Source organism: Citrus sinensis, chromosome 7 (genome assembly GCF_022201045.2).
Source record: "Citrus sinensis cultivar Valencia sweet orange chromosome 7, DVS_A1.0, whole genome shotgun sequence".
In the NCBI taxonomy this organism is placed as follows: Eukaryota; Viridiplantae; Streptophyta; class Magnoliopsida; order Sapindales; family Rutaceae; genus Citrus; species Citrus sinensis.
Genome location: NC_068562.1, coordinates 713,713 through 733,374, shown reverse-complemented (window position 1 = coordinate 733,374; position 19,662 = coordinate 713,713). Strand labels below are relative to the sequence as shown.

Here is a 19,662-nt window from a genome sequence, read left to right as displayed (position 1 = left end):
TTTTTTCTTTTTACTTTTTTTAGAAGGATGGACATATATATAGTATTTCATTTATAAAATTTTATATAGATTTAGAACTTCAATAGTATAAATGTGAAAAATATTGGTAGACATATATATTTTATGATATCGATATTTAATATTATTTACATCTATATAATTAAAATTTCAATAGTATAAATGTATAATATTTTGGTATGTGTGTATATAAAAAAGTAAATATTTGATGTAAATTTTGGTAACTATATAGATAATAAATAAGTTATTAAATAATCTGTTTATTTTTCGTATCGAGTTTAAATTTTAATATTTTAACACAATTATTAAACAAGTCATGTTTCGTTCCACCTCAATTTAACACAACATGAATACTAACCAACGACCCGTTTTATCAGCTCCTACCGATTACCGATTTTCCAGTAAGTCCTACGTTACTAACCAAAAAGGCTGAAAATCCACTCATGCTTATGTAGTTGTTTGGAATTGACAAAGGCAGTGGATTGCATGATCATTGGAGAGCGTGAGATGGGTTTATTTTATTTATTTTTTAATGGTTACAAAACAACAAAGCAAAGGGACGTCACTGGTTTCTCCTTTTCCATATCAGTCACAGGCTTACCAAGCGCAAATCTCTGCTAAGACTTGCAAAATCTGCTCTATATTTGGCAAATGAGTAAATGAAGAGACCTTGGCTTTTAAGGTCACAACAGGAAAAGGGTCATGAAAGTAAACTCACTCCATTGAATTGTTACAAGCACTGTCAACATGTTAATGGATTTATGAGTGTGTTAAAGAAGAATACAAAATAAAATCAACCTAATGGCTGCATTCTCCTGCATGCTTTGCTTTGAGCTTTGAGAGGCTTTAAAGTAACAAAGATGTAAGCATGGGACTTACCAGTATCAGTTTGTCTCATTCATATTCCGACAAACCTCATCTGTTTTACCCTTAAAGCCTCATCACCTTGCACCTTAAACTTTTTCTTAAAACAACAAATGATTTCCATCTTTTAATAAGAACCCCCAACTCTTCTCTCAGTTAAATAAATAAATAAATATATATATATATATATACGGGTGGTTCTATCTGTAAACACTACAAGTTTTAAATGACAAACACGATACAAGCTTAGCTGTTTCTGTTACTGTGTCGAAACAAGGTCACCTTCCTGCTCCATTTCTTCAAAACAAACCTTTGGAAACACAGAAAAGCTTCAAGACCAAATCTTTCCATGTGCAAAAATGAGCTGTTTTGGCCTAATAAAGAAAGATGAAAAGAATGTGCTTTATGTTTGCAAAGAGAGGAAGCGCTTACTAAAGCTGGCTGTTGAACGCAGAAAAGCGTTTGCAGCTGCTCAATGCAAGTACAATAACGCACATTTTAGGGTAGCAAAATCCTTGGGATTGTTTGTGGCCAGGCAATCATCTCATTCACCATCCTCGCCTGGCCCTGTTACCGACCCTTCGTCTTCCGAAAACCCTCAGAACAATGAGAAAAGCGAAATTTTTTCAATGCAAGAGCTCGAAGAACCGACCACCGAGGCCACTTCCTGTCAACCCACAAAAGAGAATCAAAATCCAGAGCCAAACAACCCACTAGACAAAAAACAAAAGGGTGTCATACTTGAGGAATGGGAATATGAAGGAGATCGTGAAGATGATGATGACGAGGCGGGGAGTGACTGTGAGTACTTTTTTCATGAGATGCCACCCTTTGTAGAGCGAGGAGAATGTAGCTCAAGGTGGGATTATTTTGATTCTTATAATCACATAGAGGGTAGTTTAGGCATGATTTCTGTTGAGAGTGTGATGAGGGCAAGGCAACTAGTGGGAATCCCTGAGCTTGAAGAAGTGGAAGACATATTGATGAATCCAACAAATTTTGAGTGTCTGTATAGGAGTGTATCGACATATTTAGGAAGTGGGGTCAATCAGGTGAACGTTGAAGTTAGTTCTAAGGCTAATCATGAAAGTGTAGGAGAGAGTAGCAGGCAGGGTTCAGAAAAGAATAAAGCTCCAATGAATAAGACTGTTGGGGGTGTGAAAATAGAGGAGAAAATTGACTCTAAGCGTAAGGGAAAGCAATCTGCAAAAAATGATAGCAGTGGTGGAGTTAGTAACGAGGTGAAAATGAAGGAGGAGGATGATGCCGCTGATGTGAGTTTAGAAGAGGCCCAAGATTTGACAGTCACTAGAAAGAAAACAAATAAGGAGTCGATGAAAGCACTGGAGGAAATCGAGGCTTTGTTTATCAAGGCTTATGAAGCTGGTTTGGCTGTTTCAAAGATTATGGAGGCCACCAAGATTCAGTTGCAGAATGGTTTGACAGGTTGATTTTTTTTTTTTTTTCACATTTTTGTTTTTGCACGAGCTATTGTTTTAGCTGCAATTTATGTCTATAAACAAGAAAGTTAAGTTTTGTTTTCTCTCTTGAAGTCTGATTTTAGATTCAAATGGACCAATATCGACATGTTTAAGTGTCTGTAAGATGATAATAGAAGTTGTCAATTTTGTCTCTTGGTTATATAAATGTTGCCCTAATTATTCAAAGCAGACGCTCTGGTTCGGTCCTTCAAACTAAATTTGCGATTAATTAATGATATGAATGGGTAATATTTTCTTGTAAAGTTTTCTTTCTTTTCTTTTCTCCTTTTTTAGGGTCTTCAACTTTCTTCTTGTTCTTTCTTGTTTCATCATTTTTTTTTTGTGATCAACATTACTACACATTGATTTCCGTTTTCTAACAGTTACTTGACTCTGTGCAGAAAACTCGAATAGTATCTTTCGGTCAATTGTAAGGAACCAGTCAAGCTTACCTCGCTGCACTTCTCGTAAAAGTGTTTTGCCATCTATCTCCCCCACAAACAGTTCTTCTACTGCAGGCACAGAACCAAGGAATGATAATATATCGGAATCTGGAGGAATGATGTCCGGTAGTCATTTAATGTCAATGGGAAAGTTATATGAATGGGAAAAGAAGCTTTATGAAGATGTAAAGGTATCCTACTGTTATGTTTTATCATGTATTTACGTAATTGGATAATTCATTTGTGCTTTGTGAACTTGATTTGTAAATTTCACATGCTCAGATGGGTGAGAATAGAAGGAAGCTTTTCGAGAAAGAATGTGCCATATTGAGAAAGAAGGAAGAAAGAGATAGAGGAGACGTGTTTCACTTAGCTGACGAAACAAGATTGAAAGTAAAATCTTTGGAGGCCAGCGTTTTGGTTTCAGTGCAGTGTGCTGCATCTATTTCCAATAGGATTATCCGAGTTCGGGATGAAGAGCTTGAGCCACAACTTTTTGAACTCTTACAAGGGTAAGATCCTAGCTATAGACTAAAATTTTGTTTGAAAACTAAGTTGTCATATATTAAAAAAATAGTGATGTAATATAACCCTCGTGTCTCCCAATTTTGTAGGCTTATGAACATGTGGAAGGCAGTCTCTACATCACATGAAACTCAAAGTCGGATCATGTTTGAAGTGACCACGTTTAATAGTCTAAATGGGAAATATTGCAGTCAATTTCATCGCCATGCCACTCTTGAGCTCGTGGCTGAACTTAAAAAGTGGCTTACATGCTTTTCTGAGTATGTTACTGCTCAGAAGTCATACATTAAAGCTCTTGACGCATGGTTTTCGACATGCAATATTGGTCCAGAATCTGATCAAACTGATGAATATCCTGGGAGAAGTTCGTCTTCTTCTTCAGTCCCTCCATGTGGAATTGATGATAATAGGCCACCAGTAATTGCAATGTGTCATGAATGGGTGGTTGCAATGGAGAAGTTGCCTGATAAAGCGGTGATGAGTGCAATGAAGAGTTTTAGAAAAGAGATTAAGGCTCTGTCTGTTCAACAAAGGAAAGAGCAGAAGCTAAAGAAGAAAGTTGATGGGCTTATAAGAGAACTTGAGAGAAAGGTTTCTGCGTTGCAGAAGGCAGAGAATAAAATTCTGAAACTGAAGGAGTCTAAGATGGAAATCGATGGAGATTTTCAGGATAAGATGGAGCAGCTTGCAGATAAAAAAACATCTTTGGAGGAATTGAAACAAAAGGTGGAATTCGAAAAGGCAAAGCACATTTCTGGCATGGAAGATACTCAAAGAGCTATCTTAGGTGGTTTCCAGACAGGTCTCTCTCAGGTTTTTGAGTCATTGGCTGGCTTTTCAAAGGCTACTGTTAAAATGTATGAAGATCTGGTAACCTACTTTGAAAATGTCAAGGCAACAGGAGAAAACAGTGCCAGTTCATCCCGCTGATCAGACGGAATGGACATCAGCTCCGAATATAAGTGGATATGGTTGGTGCATATGCAGATTGAAGTTAAGAATAGTGTTTTAGTTGCTTTTGCTATTATTGGCCGTTAGCCATTTTTTGTTGCTTGTTTCTTTGAAGCAGCAATAGTTGTTTAGAATGTGCTAAGGCGGCTTACTGCTGTAAATAATTTTTTGTGGAGCTGTTTATTCCTGCAGGGGCAACTATACTTTGCTCCTTTAACGTATTATGACGAACATGGCAGCACATGTTTGCTGTGTATTAGTTTCATGTTTTATGTGAAGTATGTATTAGTCAGCACTTTTCTTTTTCTTTTTTTTTACCTGACGGTGGTTCGTCTTCAATTAAATACTCAATACTATTCTATCATTACTTTGATAGCATATGGTAACCAAAAATCTAACAAAATTTTGATGAAGATTGAACATGATATTTCTCTTGTCAATATAAAAAGAACAATTCATCCACTATCAGTTGTCTCTTATAAATCTATAGACACTTAATGGTGCATTACTAGAGCTCAACTGCATATAAATCCTGTTCCCTACTTGTTTCCTCTCTTATTCCTCTCAAATTTTCCTTATCAACATCAATGCTGACTCTATCGGTCGCAAAAGCCCTCAAGCTTGAGCTTTGAAAGGACTGGCTATCCATCTCTATCCGAAACCTTTGGAATCCAACACCGTCTATGCTCACAAAGCTTTGAGAATAATCACGATCGATTGAAAATCTTCGCGAACCACCAGTTGATCGTCGAGATTCCTTTGAAGTTATAGGCATTATGTTACTGAAATTATCAGATGAATGAAGAGCCTCCTCAAGTTCTTGCCACACTTGGGTCATTGTAGGTCTCTCTTTGGGTGATTTTACAACACATCTTAGGCCAAGTTGCCCCATTTTTAGCATGATCTCCTTGTTACATGGCTCTGTTAGAAGATTAGCATCCAAAATTTCTTCAATGTTTCCACTCTCTATGCTTGGCCTTGCCTGCATTTAATTTTTTTTCCCCAGATAAAATAATCAAATTTTATAATGAAACAGTTGTAAACCACCACACCCACTATTATTAACATTTAAATTTAAAATGCTTACCCATTCAATGATGTGATAATTAGGCTGGTGTCTAGTTGTATCAACTGCAGGCCGAGCAGCAATAAGCTGCAGAAGGATGACGCCAAAGCTATAAACATCACTGAATTGACTTAAATGAAAGCTTGAACAATATGCAGGGTCCAGATACCCTGGTGTCCCTTTGATTTGGCTACTGACATGAGATTGATCGCCAACTGGTCCCATTCTCACTAGACCAAAATCAGAAACCTTGGCTTCATACCCCTCTCCAATTAAAATATTACTCGGTTTTATGTCACGGTGGATTATGCTTGGCGTTATCCCATCGTGCAGATGTGCGATTCCTGTGTTAGAAGACAATTCATGTTACTCTCATCACGTTAACGTCAAGCACATGTCTGTTAAATTACCTTTAGCAGCTCCGATAGCTATGTTGACCCTTTGCCTCCAAGTTAGGCTTCTTCCTCCTCTCCCTAGTAAAAGAGTTAAAAAATAAATAAATAATGGGAATTCTTTTTGGAATTTTTGTGTTTGTGATAAGAAACTAGGTGGAATTTACCTGTGATGTAGTCAAGGAGAGAACCATGCGGTACGTATTCATAGACCAACGCTTCCGCACCTGCACCGCTAGCTTCTGTTCTTTTCAGAAAAATTGACCGTATATTTTGTGTGTGTGTGTGTGTGTGTGTGTTGCAGAGGTTACGCACTTTGGGAATTTACTTTTTCACCAGTGAAAAGAGAACCAAAACAGATACGCTTTTAGAAAGCTCTTAGCTGTAGTAAGCCCATACAATAAAATTTACAGCTTTTTCTCGCAATTCATTTGTAGGGCAATTTGTAAGGTGTAATATTTATATGCTTGTAATTAAGTTGAAAATTAAATGACTAACAAAATGGCTTACCAGCTTCTTCACAAAATCCAACCAAACCAACAAGGTTCCTGTGCTTTACTTTAGAAAGCAGCCTTACTTCTGTTTCAAGAAAGTTTGGAAAAGAAAAAACAAATCAACTAAACGTATTTTTTTTTATTGTTGTACAAAACAAAATCATTATCTGACTTGATTTCAATTGAAGCTTACCGTTTCTAAATTCTTCAGCACTTTGGTATGAAGCAGCATGGGCTCTCTTAATTGCAAGTGCTCCTTCTTTATCAAAAGTCCCTTTGTATACATTTCCAAATGCCCCAGAACCCAACAACCAATCTTCACTGAAATTATTAGTAGCCCTCTCTAACTCATCCAACTCAAAGCGCTTCAACTGCAACCTCTCAGCTTTCAAACGTCCTAATTAATTAACACAATTGACTAAGTAATTATCTAAGAACAACGTGCCCATATATACATATATGAGTTTTTCTCTAATACGGACCTCCTTATTTATTTTTTTTCATGCGTACACAACTTTTAAAACATGGGTTTAAGAGAGTTAGATTTTAACTTTTTTAAATCGCACGGCTTTATAATTTATTCAAAAGTAATTTTCTTAAACCGTACAATTTAAGAGCTTATCCACACTAAAATAAAACAGAAAAATCCCTTAGAATTGAAAAATATATATTGACATCATTAATTGTACAATGAAAAATTGGACCCATATCCATATGCATGTTTGAATCGGCCTGGATACGTGTAGCACTCAGGCTTTTTCGGTCTATAAATGCACTGAGGTATGAATTTATTAGCTAGGGTAAGTACTGGCTGATCTGATAAAGAAAAGCATTCATGTGACGTTGCAGATAAAATTTTGGCAACGGGCAATGGCCATGAAAAAGGGACATTTCACAAAGTGCTTGCTCTAGCTGAAATCAATATAAATAATATCCTCTAACATGCATTTTTCCAGTGGAAGTTTTCCCGAGAAAACAAGATTAATGTAGTAATGTAATGTAAAGTAACTGACCTTTGAGCATGCGTTTTTGCTTGAAAATAGGCAAAAGCTTCCTCCATACAAAGAAGAACAAAGAGACACCCACCAAGATTGAAAAAACGGCAATAATAATTGCTCCCCACATAAATTTATGATTAGAGTTCTCCTGATTTTTAGATTCCTCTGGGGCATTTCCAAATGCAGAAGCTGGTGAATTCGCAGCAACCAATAAGTTTCTCTTCAGCATTATCTCTATTTCTACCTATGTGTAACTTGAAATAAAAGTAATAACGTGGGTTGATTCCTTTGCAAAAAGAAATGAAAAGATTCTCCGTTGATTTAGCTCTTTCTCAGTGGTTTCATTTTCATTGGGCGCCTCTGCAATATTCACTGTACGTACGTGCTCATACTCCTTTGGACGATCAATTTGCTTAATTGAAGGCTAGGAAAGAAAGATCAAGAAATTTACGCAAACAATAATGTTCTTTCACAAAATGCCTGAACTAAATTCACTGCCGGCAGACCATATAATTTCAAAAACCAAGTCCATGTATATTCGGAGTCACTCTCTCTATCTCTTTAGTCCATAGACTTGGTCTAATTAGGACGGCACATGAGCCAAAACAATATGCATGCAAAGAAAAATCTAATTAATTATGCTGCGTGCATATTCGTTTATCATTATTTTACAGTAAAAGTGTAAAACATCCTCATTTCTCAGCAATACAATAGTAGTCAATAGTGTTTTGTTATGATCTCAGTTCAAATCCACATTTTCTCTGGTCTGAACCAACTTTTCGAATGATTTTCGATATGTGTGTGTGTGTTATAATATTCCAGTGAATTATTGTATTGATGATGCGATTCACAGTGTGTAGTCTGTACTTTCGCTCGTGGGAAGCCCTTGTTGACAATGATGACCCTTTTTGTTAATCCAAATCGTTTTTATTTAGGTCTTAATTGGTGATTTCTGGACATAACAATAATGTTATTGGTGTAACTAAACAGTTTTAGTTAATTAATTAATTAATATAACGTATTTTGGATCCACATGGTTGAAAAAATAGAATACTAAACATGTATCCAGACGCTTAGATTACATTTCTAGCTATACCAAGATAGGGATATTAATCTATTTTACTTTTTTCAGTGGAGGCAACCAATTAATCAGCAGGGTAACAACCATAATTCATTAATCTATTTGTATGATTGAAATCACAAGTTTGATTGCGCCAGGAGGTGGTGTCGTTTACTACTTGCTTTTTCTATTGATTTCATTGTCAAATTGTGCCTTCAAAATTATTGTTTTGGCTTGATTTTGTATGTTTTAGATAGTGTCTCGCGAGTTGTCGCTAAGTGAAAAATTCTCATCAAAATAGAGCCAAAGATGTGTTAACAAACAAGACAGATGCACGCATACATATGCCAAATAACATACGGATAAGACATATACCCCCATATTAATCATTTTTGTATGCTGGGATTTCAATTTGTTGTGCAAAATCTTCTTGCTTAACTGCGCTGTTCTAAGTGGGACGAGCTTATGGTCATCTACGTTAGCGTCAGTTAATTTTTTTCAATATTATCTTTTTTCCCTCTTCCTATCACATAATTTTATTATGTGCGGACAGAAAAGCGTTTTAATGGGGGTACTTTTAGTAAGGGGGGTTTCAGAGGCGTATTATTAATACTTAATAGTACCACTCTTTAATCAATTTCACATCTAGCAAAAAGCAGGCTGAATCTGGTTGCTTTTCAGGAGCAGCACTGGCCGATTGAGTAAATTTATCAAGATGAAGTGAGTGCTTGGTAGCTAGACCCAGACATGTCATACAACCTCCATTTCTAACAAAATACAGGATGAATCTGAATCTGGTTTCTTAAGCCAGATCATTAGAGTAAGAACATTTCCTGACCCTGGGCTAGACTGAATTCTAAACACATTTTGCGGTATGATCTTCGACTGAATCCCATCCAATATTCAATTATAAAAGGCAACAAAACTTGAATCTTTTGCTATCCGAATGCCGAGGTTTGTTTTATGTATTCGTGGATTAGTTTCAATTTTCAACATTCAACTATGGCGTTACTCATTATCGACAAAACCTGATGTTAAACACTTAATCTCGACTAAGAAATTACTTTGTTAACAATTATTGTCAATAATGGTTTCGTGTATATTTTTGCCATAAAATGTGAGGTGACAATCCCTCCAATCATTAATGGGTAAATCAAACATGTGACAAGATCACATGATCTTTACCCCTTTGTTGAAAAGAATTAAATTGCTAGAAAGTGAATCAAATGGGACAAGTTGGGGATGATTCAAGAAGCATCGATTCCATGCAGCTTCAAGTAAAACCACAAGAATGAAAAAGACATCGTGTGGTGCAAAAAATGACCTGCGTTGCAGAAAATCAATTGCAAACAGTTCATACGCGAGTGTGATGGATACCTTCAAGTTGAAATTAAAATAGAGACTTTTTAGAAATAGATAGTTCTAAGCCTAGGGGTGTTCGCGGATTAAACATCAATTCATATTTGATCAATGATTTTGCAGATTATAAATTTTTAATCCAATCCAATCCATAAATTTGTGAAATTCAATCAAAATCTAATCCATACGTCTGCGGATAGGATGGAGTTTTGATCCAATCCAGATACAATCTACTATTTTGCGTATTGGTTTGAGGCTTAAAATTTTTAATCATGTCATATCCACAAACTAGCTAAATAAATAAAATTAATATAAAAATAATTTTACTACCTATCAAATTCAATATTAAATAAGATTTAAATTAATTAATTGTTTAAATAAAGCTAGAAAATACATTCAAAGTTTCAAAATATAACACAAAAAAAAAATCTCTTTTGTTTAGATCAATTCATGAAAATTAACTACTTAGGAAACTATATTTTTATTTTATATTATTATCGGATAAGATATAATATGTTGTTAATGTAACTATATTTTAACTTATTTATTTATTAGAGAGTATAATGTCATACTTACAAAATTATTTTTTATTAAATAAATATTTTTTTATTTTTTTTACAGATTCGCAGATTTTTGCGAATTTATATATGTAAATTTATATTCAATTCACTAACTGTGGATTTTTAAATTTTCAATCTAATCTAATCTACTAATTCACGGATCCAATTTCTACAAATCAGACGAATTGAGTAGATCAGATTAGATTTTGAACACCCCTAATTCTAACTCCAGTTTTTGGAACGAACATTCAAATTCCTTTTCCAATACTACACAGTAACAATTGAAATTAATTTAATATGTTAAGTGATCATCTAAATACACGATATTCACTGATAGAACGTTAAAAAGGTATTTGAATGTCAAATAGATGAATCTCTGCCGGGGGGTTTTAACTGGTAATTCGTTAGAATAAAATTTAAAGGGTTAGAGACCTTTTCCCTGGAAAATACGAAAAGTGAAAAAAAAAAAAAGAAACACTAATTTTTAACAAAAAATTTTAAATCCAGTCGCCACCAGCAAGAAATTTCTCAATAATTTTTACTCCGATGAAGGAATTAATGCAAATGAAGTTTGAGAGGTAGAACTGGACCAGTTGTCTGAAGTGAAGTAGGTGCACATAATGGCCTATTTCACTTTTTCCAATCTTATGTCAACATGGACCGATACAGGGGCGACAAAACGTGGCGGATTCTAAAAAGGTAGCATGTCGATTTAAATGCAGGTAGATGGGCGAGCTAATGGCAGAAATATTTGATTTGGTGAATAGAGGCCACAAGTCATTTAATTTTTTGTCTTGTGGCTTCACTTTCATGTACGAAGTTATTTATGGCCTTTCTTTAGCTTTTTTTTTTTTGGTCCTTTTTTTTTAATATTTTATCTATAGCCTCCCTTTTTAGGTTTTAGTTCAGTGCGAAATTTTCTGGGGATCCCAGAAATCTGATTTAACAGTCTAATTTTAGATTCGTTTCTTTAATGTGGCATTTAATTAAAAAAATAAAAAAAAAATCTATTTGTTGCCAAACTTAAAGAAGCAATCCTTTACATTAAAAGTATCAAACCTTAAAAGAATCTTATATTATGATTATGAAAGAAAGGATCTTTTTCTTGGATGTGGATTTAATGCTCAAATGCCTTTTTTCTTAAGTAATTTTTTAAAACTTCCTGATTAAAAGTTATTAAATAAGAATACAATATATAAATAATTAAATTTTAACCATACATTATTGTAACCATACAAATCACTAACTCTGGGTTCAAATTCCTTCTTATATATGAATAATACTGTTTCATTACAACTCAGATTAATATGGGATTCAAATTCCTCAAACACAAACCACAAATTAAGATTATAACCAAAGAAATAAAAAAAAAAAAAAACAGGTATGAGATGTTTTATTATAGGTCATCGGCTTTATGATGAATCAAGGACCATATTCTTCATGACGATGAATCATGGGCCATTTTAAGAGGAAAAAAATGAAAAAGAAACTGCACATTCAAAATATCCGACCAAACCCTATCAGCACCCTTGAAAATATTTATTGCAAGAAATCAATAGCATGTTATCCTTACAGTAAAATAAATGAGAACGAGCTACTAGCTCATAATATAGTTAATGAACCAGAGAGCCCTTCTTCAGAACAGATATTTTGGTAGAGACTAGAGTGAGATCTGGATAAGTTTCGAATTTTCATGCGGTGGAAACTGTGATGAGGCATGGGTAGCCATGCCACATTCTAATATATTAATGATACGGGGAAAGGAAAAAAATACAGGTCTGTTTGGGATTTAGTCACTATCACTAATCTCCGGGCAATCCGTTATGAGTTTCATCAAATATTTAGTTGTTGTGCTCTCAAAATTAAGTCGAATCGCCACAATCATGCTCATGCACAAGATCTCAACAGCAATCCAGCAGCTTCAAGATTCAATTTGATTTTGCTGATTCTAGACCAATTGCAAGCTATAACAAATGGGGACTTCCAAAAATTTACATCACCCATTAGCAGACAGCTTAAACATCGATAGCTAAGTTTTCTCAGAATCAGGGAAGGGAAAAAGAAATGAGATATGGACGGAAGAAAGAAGCACACTGTTAATTCAAAATTTTATACATATGGCTCATCAAAATACATCGACCCATAGTGAGACAAGGCGCCCAGCTACCACAGAAAGGGAGTGGCTACATATTTAATGAACAAAATACAAAACATCTAATGGTAATGAGTGTATAAATAAGTAAAAAAGAAATTTTGGATAAAGTTATTTACAGAAAAGAAAATGCACACATTACAGATCCCTCCGACATAATGGGCAAGAAGCGTGCCCAAGGAGCCACTTATCTATGCAAGGTATGTGAAACATGTGATGGCAATGAGGCAAACTTCTAGCTGTTTCACCAAGCTGAAAGTCCTGAGCACACAAAGAAATTGAATTAAACAGTTTCTTGGCAACTAATTACATTTAAGAAATCAAATTGAGATTACAAAAAGTGGATTGAATGAAGAATAACAGTATGGGCGAACCTGAAGGCACACTGAACAAGAAACTCTCTCTCCAGAAGCATCTATGTTGTTCTTGTCAGTAATTGTTATCTTTGGGATCTTATCGACTGATTCTCCTGTTAAACCTTTTGAAAGGCCAGTGTCAAAGATGTTGGGTGCCTCATCGAAGCTTACTTCAACAGCTCCCATCTGATACAACAGATATATTAAAACCATTAACACAATATAAAGAATTCAAGAATTGCGGCATAATCTTCCAACAGTTATGATTATCACAACAAAATACCTGACTCTGCACAGCACTGAGCATGGCTGGACCAATTCGCTCACGCACAAGTCTCCCACTTAGAAGGCTGGCAATAACATCGATCTATACAATTTGGAAAAGATCATAAATTGGTTATTTAACATGAAACTTGAAGATCAATTTGTGGAATCATCAAGTTGGCTAAGCAGATAAGCAACAATGACGCTGGCTAAATGGCTCACCAAATACAGGAGACACCCGATCCCAGACTCATCTGATTGCCAAAGAACAAGGGAAGATTCAAATACTTCAATCGAAAACACAGCTCCAGATATTGCCCCAACTGCAGCCCCTCGAACAAACCCACTCTCAGTTTCCTGTCCTATTAAAGCTCCAGTCATGGCTCCCAACAACGTGCCCACTGCATACAGTACACAAATGCCATATAAGATCCGTATGCTGGACATGGGGGAAGATTATGCACAGAATATACTTTCTTTGTATGCTAATTGATTCACATAATTGAAATTCCACAAAAATCGCAAGCATCAATTTTCCCTATTTATCTCATTTCCTTTTGGCTAAACCAAATCTAAAATCTAACCATATACAATCAAAGCTATATCCAGATTTATTTAACCAAATCCCAAATAAAGCAAAAACCCACATCAAACGACATAATCAAATAATGAAACATACCATAAAGAAAATCAACAACAATTAATGAGAATTTGAAGAGCAATCACATAATGTTTGAACTAAAAAAGAAAGAAAAGACGAACCTAATGCGAAGAAGAAAGTGAAGATCGCAGAGAAGATGTTCCCAATAACAGCAGAAACCGCAAAATTGCAGAATTCTTTAACCCTTTCAAAGAAATTGCCACACAAAGACAACGACGACATAGAAAAACGAGAAGGGTATGCATAAAACTCCATTATTTCTTTTGGTCCAAAGCAAAGATTTGTAACAATTGAATTCTCGTTATGCAATACAATAAAAGACTCAAATGAGCTGCTTTTATTTATAAAGAAAAGAAAGAGAGATGGGCATTGGTATTGGCTTAATACTTCGTCCCTAAGAGAAAATGAAAAGAGACGGTATCAACCAACTCGCATTTAAAGCTTGTTTTCGTTGAATACAGGACCCTTTTTGTGAAAGAAATATCTGAGCTTTATTAATTAATAATTAAATGAAAATAATTTTTTGCGCTTTTTCAATTTTTCAAAGACAGCCAGACGCCAGAAATTAGAAACTTGGTTTGACGATTCCACAGTAGAATAAAATCACAACAGTGATTTCAAATTAGAAATATACATGGCAGTGGTTAAGTTACATTAGTTTTACGTTAGAATAGATTATCACATGATGATAATAAATTTAATATTTATTTTTATGATCGTGAGATCATCTTCATAGAGCTAATTCAACTTAGTCATATATATATATATATATATTAATATTATAATATTATTAATAATCGTCTTATGATGATAATAAATTTAATATTTATTTTTATGATCGTGAGATCATCTTCGGTGTTTCATCGCAGAGCTAATCTAACTTAGACGGATATATGTATATATATAAAGTAACTTAAATTTTTCTGATAAAATGAATTATATTATTGACAATGGGGAAGCTTTATTTTATTTGTTTTGAGTGGCCACTCGTTGTACAACTTGTACGAGCTTAAAGGTTTGCTAATTTTAAGAAGTGTTTTAATAAGCTTTCGTGAATATATCTCGAGTAGGAGAGAGTGCAATAAGAAATTAGAATTAAGAAAAAGTTTAATTCCAGTGGGCCGACAGTCGAATATCTCTTCGCCCCGTATTCGATGCCGAGGGTTTAAAATTTCTTCATGTATGAGGAAGTTTATTTTGGTTTTAAATCTCTTGATTAGCCTTCCACTTTAACAATTAATAGGTCTATTAGGTCCCTACAAACATTAGGCTAAACTTAAATCCTGACAAATATCTTAAGCTGTATTTATTTCCGTAGTGTTAAATTTTTAAAGGGAAATTCTCTTTGAATCCAATTTACCCAAACTATCATTTTTTTTTTTAATTTTGAGGATAAAAAATCAGTTTATAACTGGATTATAAAAAATATTATCTAAATTTTGTTAAATTTATTATTGTTGGACACCAGAATTCTCAGGTGAAGTTATGTTATAAAAAAGTATGGAAATAATATTGTAAAATAAAATAAAGGTATTTTATATAATTTAACTCTTTAAAAAAGTTTTACAACCTCTACTCCATTTTGAGATTCTCCCAATAGAGGCAAAACAACCTTTTTGAACCACTAAAAGCTCTTACCCAATTGAAATCAAATATCATTAAACCAACTGAAAATAAATTTTAATATTATAAATATAATAAGTATTTTCAATAGTAAAAAGTTAAACTTGTTGAAGTAAATAACCTACATTGGTTGAGAAAAGTCATCAGACTAATGACCAGTTTGATAGTACTGTATTTTTTTAAAATAATTACTATAGTTGTACTGTAAAAATAATTAATTATGAAGAAAATCATTTAGATTTTTGGTAAAATTTATTTTTAAAACTGGTGTAAATTTAAAAAAACAGTCATATGTATTTGATAAATTTTACTACTAAAACTGCTATAAGAAAATAAATGATTAAAACGGACATAATCTTAAATTAAATGTATTTATTCATTTATAAATATTTATATATAATATTTGTTTTATTGTGCATACACAATAATTGATAACTAAAATAAATATTTTTATTTTATTTTTTTTCTCAATATTATTGTTAATAATAATAATCTCTTTAAATTTCTTAATTGTATTTTCTAACTAATAAGGATAACTTTAGATTTTTATAATACCAATGAAGATATATCTATATAATTATATTAATTATAAAACTTATTTTCAAATCAATGAAAAGTTACTCATTCTCTACCTTTTAAAATATGCTTAAGATGTGGTTATTTTGCTAAAAGTAATTTTTGAAAAAAATTTCCAAACACTAAAATTAACTTTAAACTTTTTAAAATCACTATTAAAACTTCCAAAAAGATTCAAAACGGATCTTAAAAGTATAAGCTTAAGACAAATATCTAACTTCTAAGTAATTTTTAAGTATAAATTGAGCTCATAATTTTTTTTAAAAACCAAACTCATGCACAAATAAAACCAATATTACATCATTATATAACAAGGACCAATAAAAACGACCATCATACACGGGATCTGGGGAAGCATAATAAGCTTTTATAAAACTAAACATGTACATTTGATACGTGTAAAACGAACGATGCTCATGTCAGTTAATATAAATGAAGTAATAATGCATATTTGAAAATTTGCTCTTATTCTACGGAATTCATTCATTGTCATGCATGACTAAGTAAACCAGAGAAAAAAAAAAAGAAATTATACAATGACGCTTACGTCGCCAATTGTGAATATTTCAACGTAATCAAATTTTCTATTCACAGTCCAATCGCAGCACGGTAGAAGAATAAAGAAAAATATAAAGATGATGATTCTTTTTTTCTTCTACGATTAGAAGCAATTGTCCCAAAAGTTAGAAAATGAAATGCGCAACGAAACCATAAACGGAGGACCACTTCTTCATGCTTTTGCAAATTGAAAATTGCAAGTGCCAACTAGTGGTGATATTTTGCAAAGTTACTTTACAAAATTGCTTTTTACTTTTCTCTATAATTTAATTTTTTTTTTTATATACATTAATGCGGGTCTAATTATGTTGCAACAGTGGTACGGTATCACTGTTGCTTTCAACCATTGAATATTCTTAATACAACTGTATAATTATAGATTCAATAACTAATTACAACAGTGGTACGGTACTACTGTTACAACATAGCTTTACCCCATTAATGCAACGTCTAAGAGTATAAAAGTCATTATCCTCGTGCTTTATTTATATTCTCAATACATTTAAACTACATGGCTGGCATCAAGACAAAGGGTATTAGTAAAATGATCAATAAAAGTGGAGACATTTATCACAAGAAGGATCTTTGGACTATTTTAAAACATAAGCGAGATTTTATTTAATTTTACCAATCAACAAGTGGTTCAGGTTTATTCTCCTAATACTCAATCACTGCGGCTAACTGGCTATAAAATAATTCTTGTTTGTTGTCCGTGGTTTTTGCAAAAGATGAATGAAAAAAAAAATGAAAAATGATTGGTGATCTTAAAGATTTTGCACATGCCGTATCTGAAAAAAAAAGAAAGTTATGTACATGAAGAAATAATAATAATTGCTATAAAACATTTTCTTATGATGTTTAGATATATTTGGAACTGAAGTATTTTCAAAATAAAACAAAAGAAAATTTCATATTTTTCCCATATCGAAAAAATGCATTTTCACTTTCATCTCACATTATTAAATAATCATAAAAGAAAATAGGGACTCAATTTATTTTGGAATTTATCTATGCATGGATATATCTTAATTCTTAATTACACGCACCCGATCTTTCAAATGCTTTAGCTAAACACGCGTATTGTAATCTGACTTTGAGAAGGGATTTGGAAATAGGTTGAGGTGACAACAACATCAAACCAATTTTGTTGGTTCAAGCAAGTAACAATTGCAGAAAAATTACCTAATTGTGAGGGAACAAATTAATACATCATCAATCATCAATTATTAATACAACTTTCTATTTAAAGATCATTGGCGATTGAAGCCTCGAAAATTCTAGTGGCTGTGGCCCTTTGCTTACTAACCTTTTCTCTCCTTCCGTCTTCGGGTGGGCCTAATATAAGTTTCAAATCAAAATCAAAAGATTTTATTTCTAGAGAAAACTTATACGGTTGCTTAGTCAATGTGCATCATGCTTTCTAATGAATAATCTATGTCTTTCAAGCTGCTGCAACTGTTGTGTTTAATTTAGGCACAATGCTTCAATTAATTAATCAATCGATGCTTTAAAATATCTTCTTAGGTAATGGTTCCTCTTCAAAACTGTACAAGAAAAAAAAAATCTTATCTTGTGGAAATTTAAGCATGTGACTGTGGGAGGACGTTTATGTTAATTACTTTATTAATTTAATTTCTTTTGGTGGGTAAACTACAAGGTGACCAAGAATGTGCTGGTATCCGGATGCTTTTACGACCAGCTTGCACTAATCTGTCATTTAATTTAGAGATTAAATATAGGATTATAGTAACATTATTTAGGAAGCAACTTTTGACCCACTTCATGAATCATAAATCTTATTTAGAGAAAATAAAAAGATAGATTAAACGGGTTTGTTTGGGATCATTTGAGTGGTTTTCAATAATGCTGTGGGCTTCAATAACATGCATGCATGAAACCAAATCTTCGACGAGTCTCTTCCCAACCGAAGTTTGGTGAAGAGAAAGCGAGAGGAACATACAACCGGACTTAATGGAACTTGTTTACGGATTGGACAAGAAGGGGCCGTATTTGACGTGGAGCTGAGCTCTCTCACCAAATGTGAGTTTGTGGCTGTGCTGATTAATTTTTTTGAATTATATGAGACTAATGCTCGGATTATAAATCATATTTAATGAGATTAGTATATTATTATTTACAATTAAAAAATCACTGTGATTAATTTATAAATCTTATATAGTACAACTCAGATTTTAACCCTCCTTAATATTCGAAGGATATTTACTCCACTCACATTTTAAAAAAAATATTATTTTCATTCAAATTAAGAAAAAAAATTAACGCCCATAAAATATTGTGGGGCTCCAACTAAATACCTTACAATTGTAAGGCTTGAGTTGTAACACTAGGTGCTGATTAATTAAATTTAGCCCAAGAAAAAAAAAAAAATTTTAGTATTACAGCCTATGTCCGTCCACTGATGACTTATGAGAGAACAAAAAAGACATGCAAATTATCAGCCGTACCATGTGATAAGCTGGTTATCCATTTTTGCAACCAGGCATAATTAAGTGACGTGACATTTAATTATGTAAATTATGTGATAAAAGAGAAAATTAGGGCGCCTCTTTCAATTGATGTTTTTCTTACTTATTTTGAAAATTATGTACGAAGATAAAATCGACAAAAACGTGTTTAATTATTTTCTCAAAAATTATAAATAATGAGAGAAAGTAAAAATATACTTATTATTTAATGAAAAATCTTGTAATAGTTGCATTATATTTTTTTAGGTTATTGTGAGAAAATATATTTATAACGTTAGACGTTATTTTAGTGAATAAAATATAAAAAATAAAGCGTCTAAAGAATTGCATAATGTAACGTAAAAAATTTAAAATATATATATCATTAAAAGTTTTATTTAGTTAGAATATTATTATAAATAAATGTAAGTATATTAGATTAGGCTGCCATCTATTTATTAAAATAATATGTGTATTGTATTTGTATAACATGTACAATTAAACGAATTTTGTGTTATTTTTTATTATTATTAATATATATTCAACAGATAGTAGGACCCACAATTTATTGCAGTGAGGTTCCAAAGTCAAATTTGTGGAAACGTTTGGCAGATAAAGAAAATTCGAAAAGCGAACATGGCGTTCTTCAGTTTCCAAACTTTAAAGAATGGAAATGTTGTGTTTTTGAAGACTGTAGCACATCCCTCCAAAATGAGCCCCTCACCAGTCCCCAAGAAAGTTATGTGACTTCATCCATTTTCCTTTTCGCAAAATGAAAAATAGCGAACTGAAAACG

General features: G+C 33.0%; 3 protein-coding genes across 3 annotated transcripts; 1 reads left to right on the top strand and 2 right to left on the bottom strand.

Moving 5' to 3' along the window:
* The first annotated feature begins 1,124 nt into the window (after positions 1–1,124).
* LOC102606809 (protein ALTERED PHOSPHATE STARVATION RESPONSE 1-like) lies at positions 1,125–4,465 on the top strand. Its single transcript, XM_006467110.3, has 4 exons — positions 1,125–2,328; positions 2,765–2,997; positions 3,089–3,318; positions 3,421–4,465. The coding sequence occupies exons 1-4, from the start codon at positions 1,242–1,244 to the stop codon at positions 4,259–4,261; spliced, it is 2,391 nt and encodes a 796-aa protein (XP_006467173.1). The 5' UTR covers positions 1,125–1,241; the 3' UTR covers positions 4,262–4,465.
* Positions 4,466–4,669: 204 nt separating this feature from the next.
* On the bottom strand, positions 4,670–7,709 carry LOC102607102 (probable serine/threonine-protein kinase PBL11). The gene is made up of 7 exons (XM_015525098.3): positions 7,248–7,709; positions 6,428–6,631; positions 6,251–6,319; positions 5,908–5,967; positions 5,759–5,821; positions 5,370–5,692; positions 4,670–5,264 (listed from the first exon to the last, which is right to left on the bottom strand). Exons 1-7 carry the CDS (start codon positions 7,459–7,461, stop codon positions 4,791–4,793), a joined length of 1,407 nt encoding a protein of 468 aa, XP_015380584.1. The 5' UTR covers positions 7,462–7,709; the 3' UTR covers positions 4,670–4,790.
* A 4,580-nt stretch (positions 7,710–12,289) lies between these two features.
* LOC102615357 (NEP1-interacting protein-like 1) lies at positions 12,290–14,116 on the bottom strand. Its single transcript, XM_006466958.4, has 5 exons — positions 13,746–14,116; positions 13,206–13,384; positions 13,003–13,086; positions 12,738–12,905; positions 12,290–12,624 (listed from the first exon to the last, which is right to left on the bottom strand). The coding sequence occupies exons 1-5, from the start codon at positions 13,897–13,899 to the stop codon at positions 12,502–12,504; spliced, it is 708 nt and encodes a 235-aa protein (XP_006467021.1). The 5' UTR covers positions 13,900–14,116; the 3' UTR covers positions 12,290–12,501.
* Positions 14,117–19,662: the final 5,546 nt, after the last annotated feature.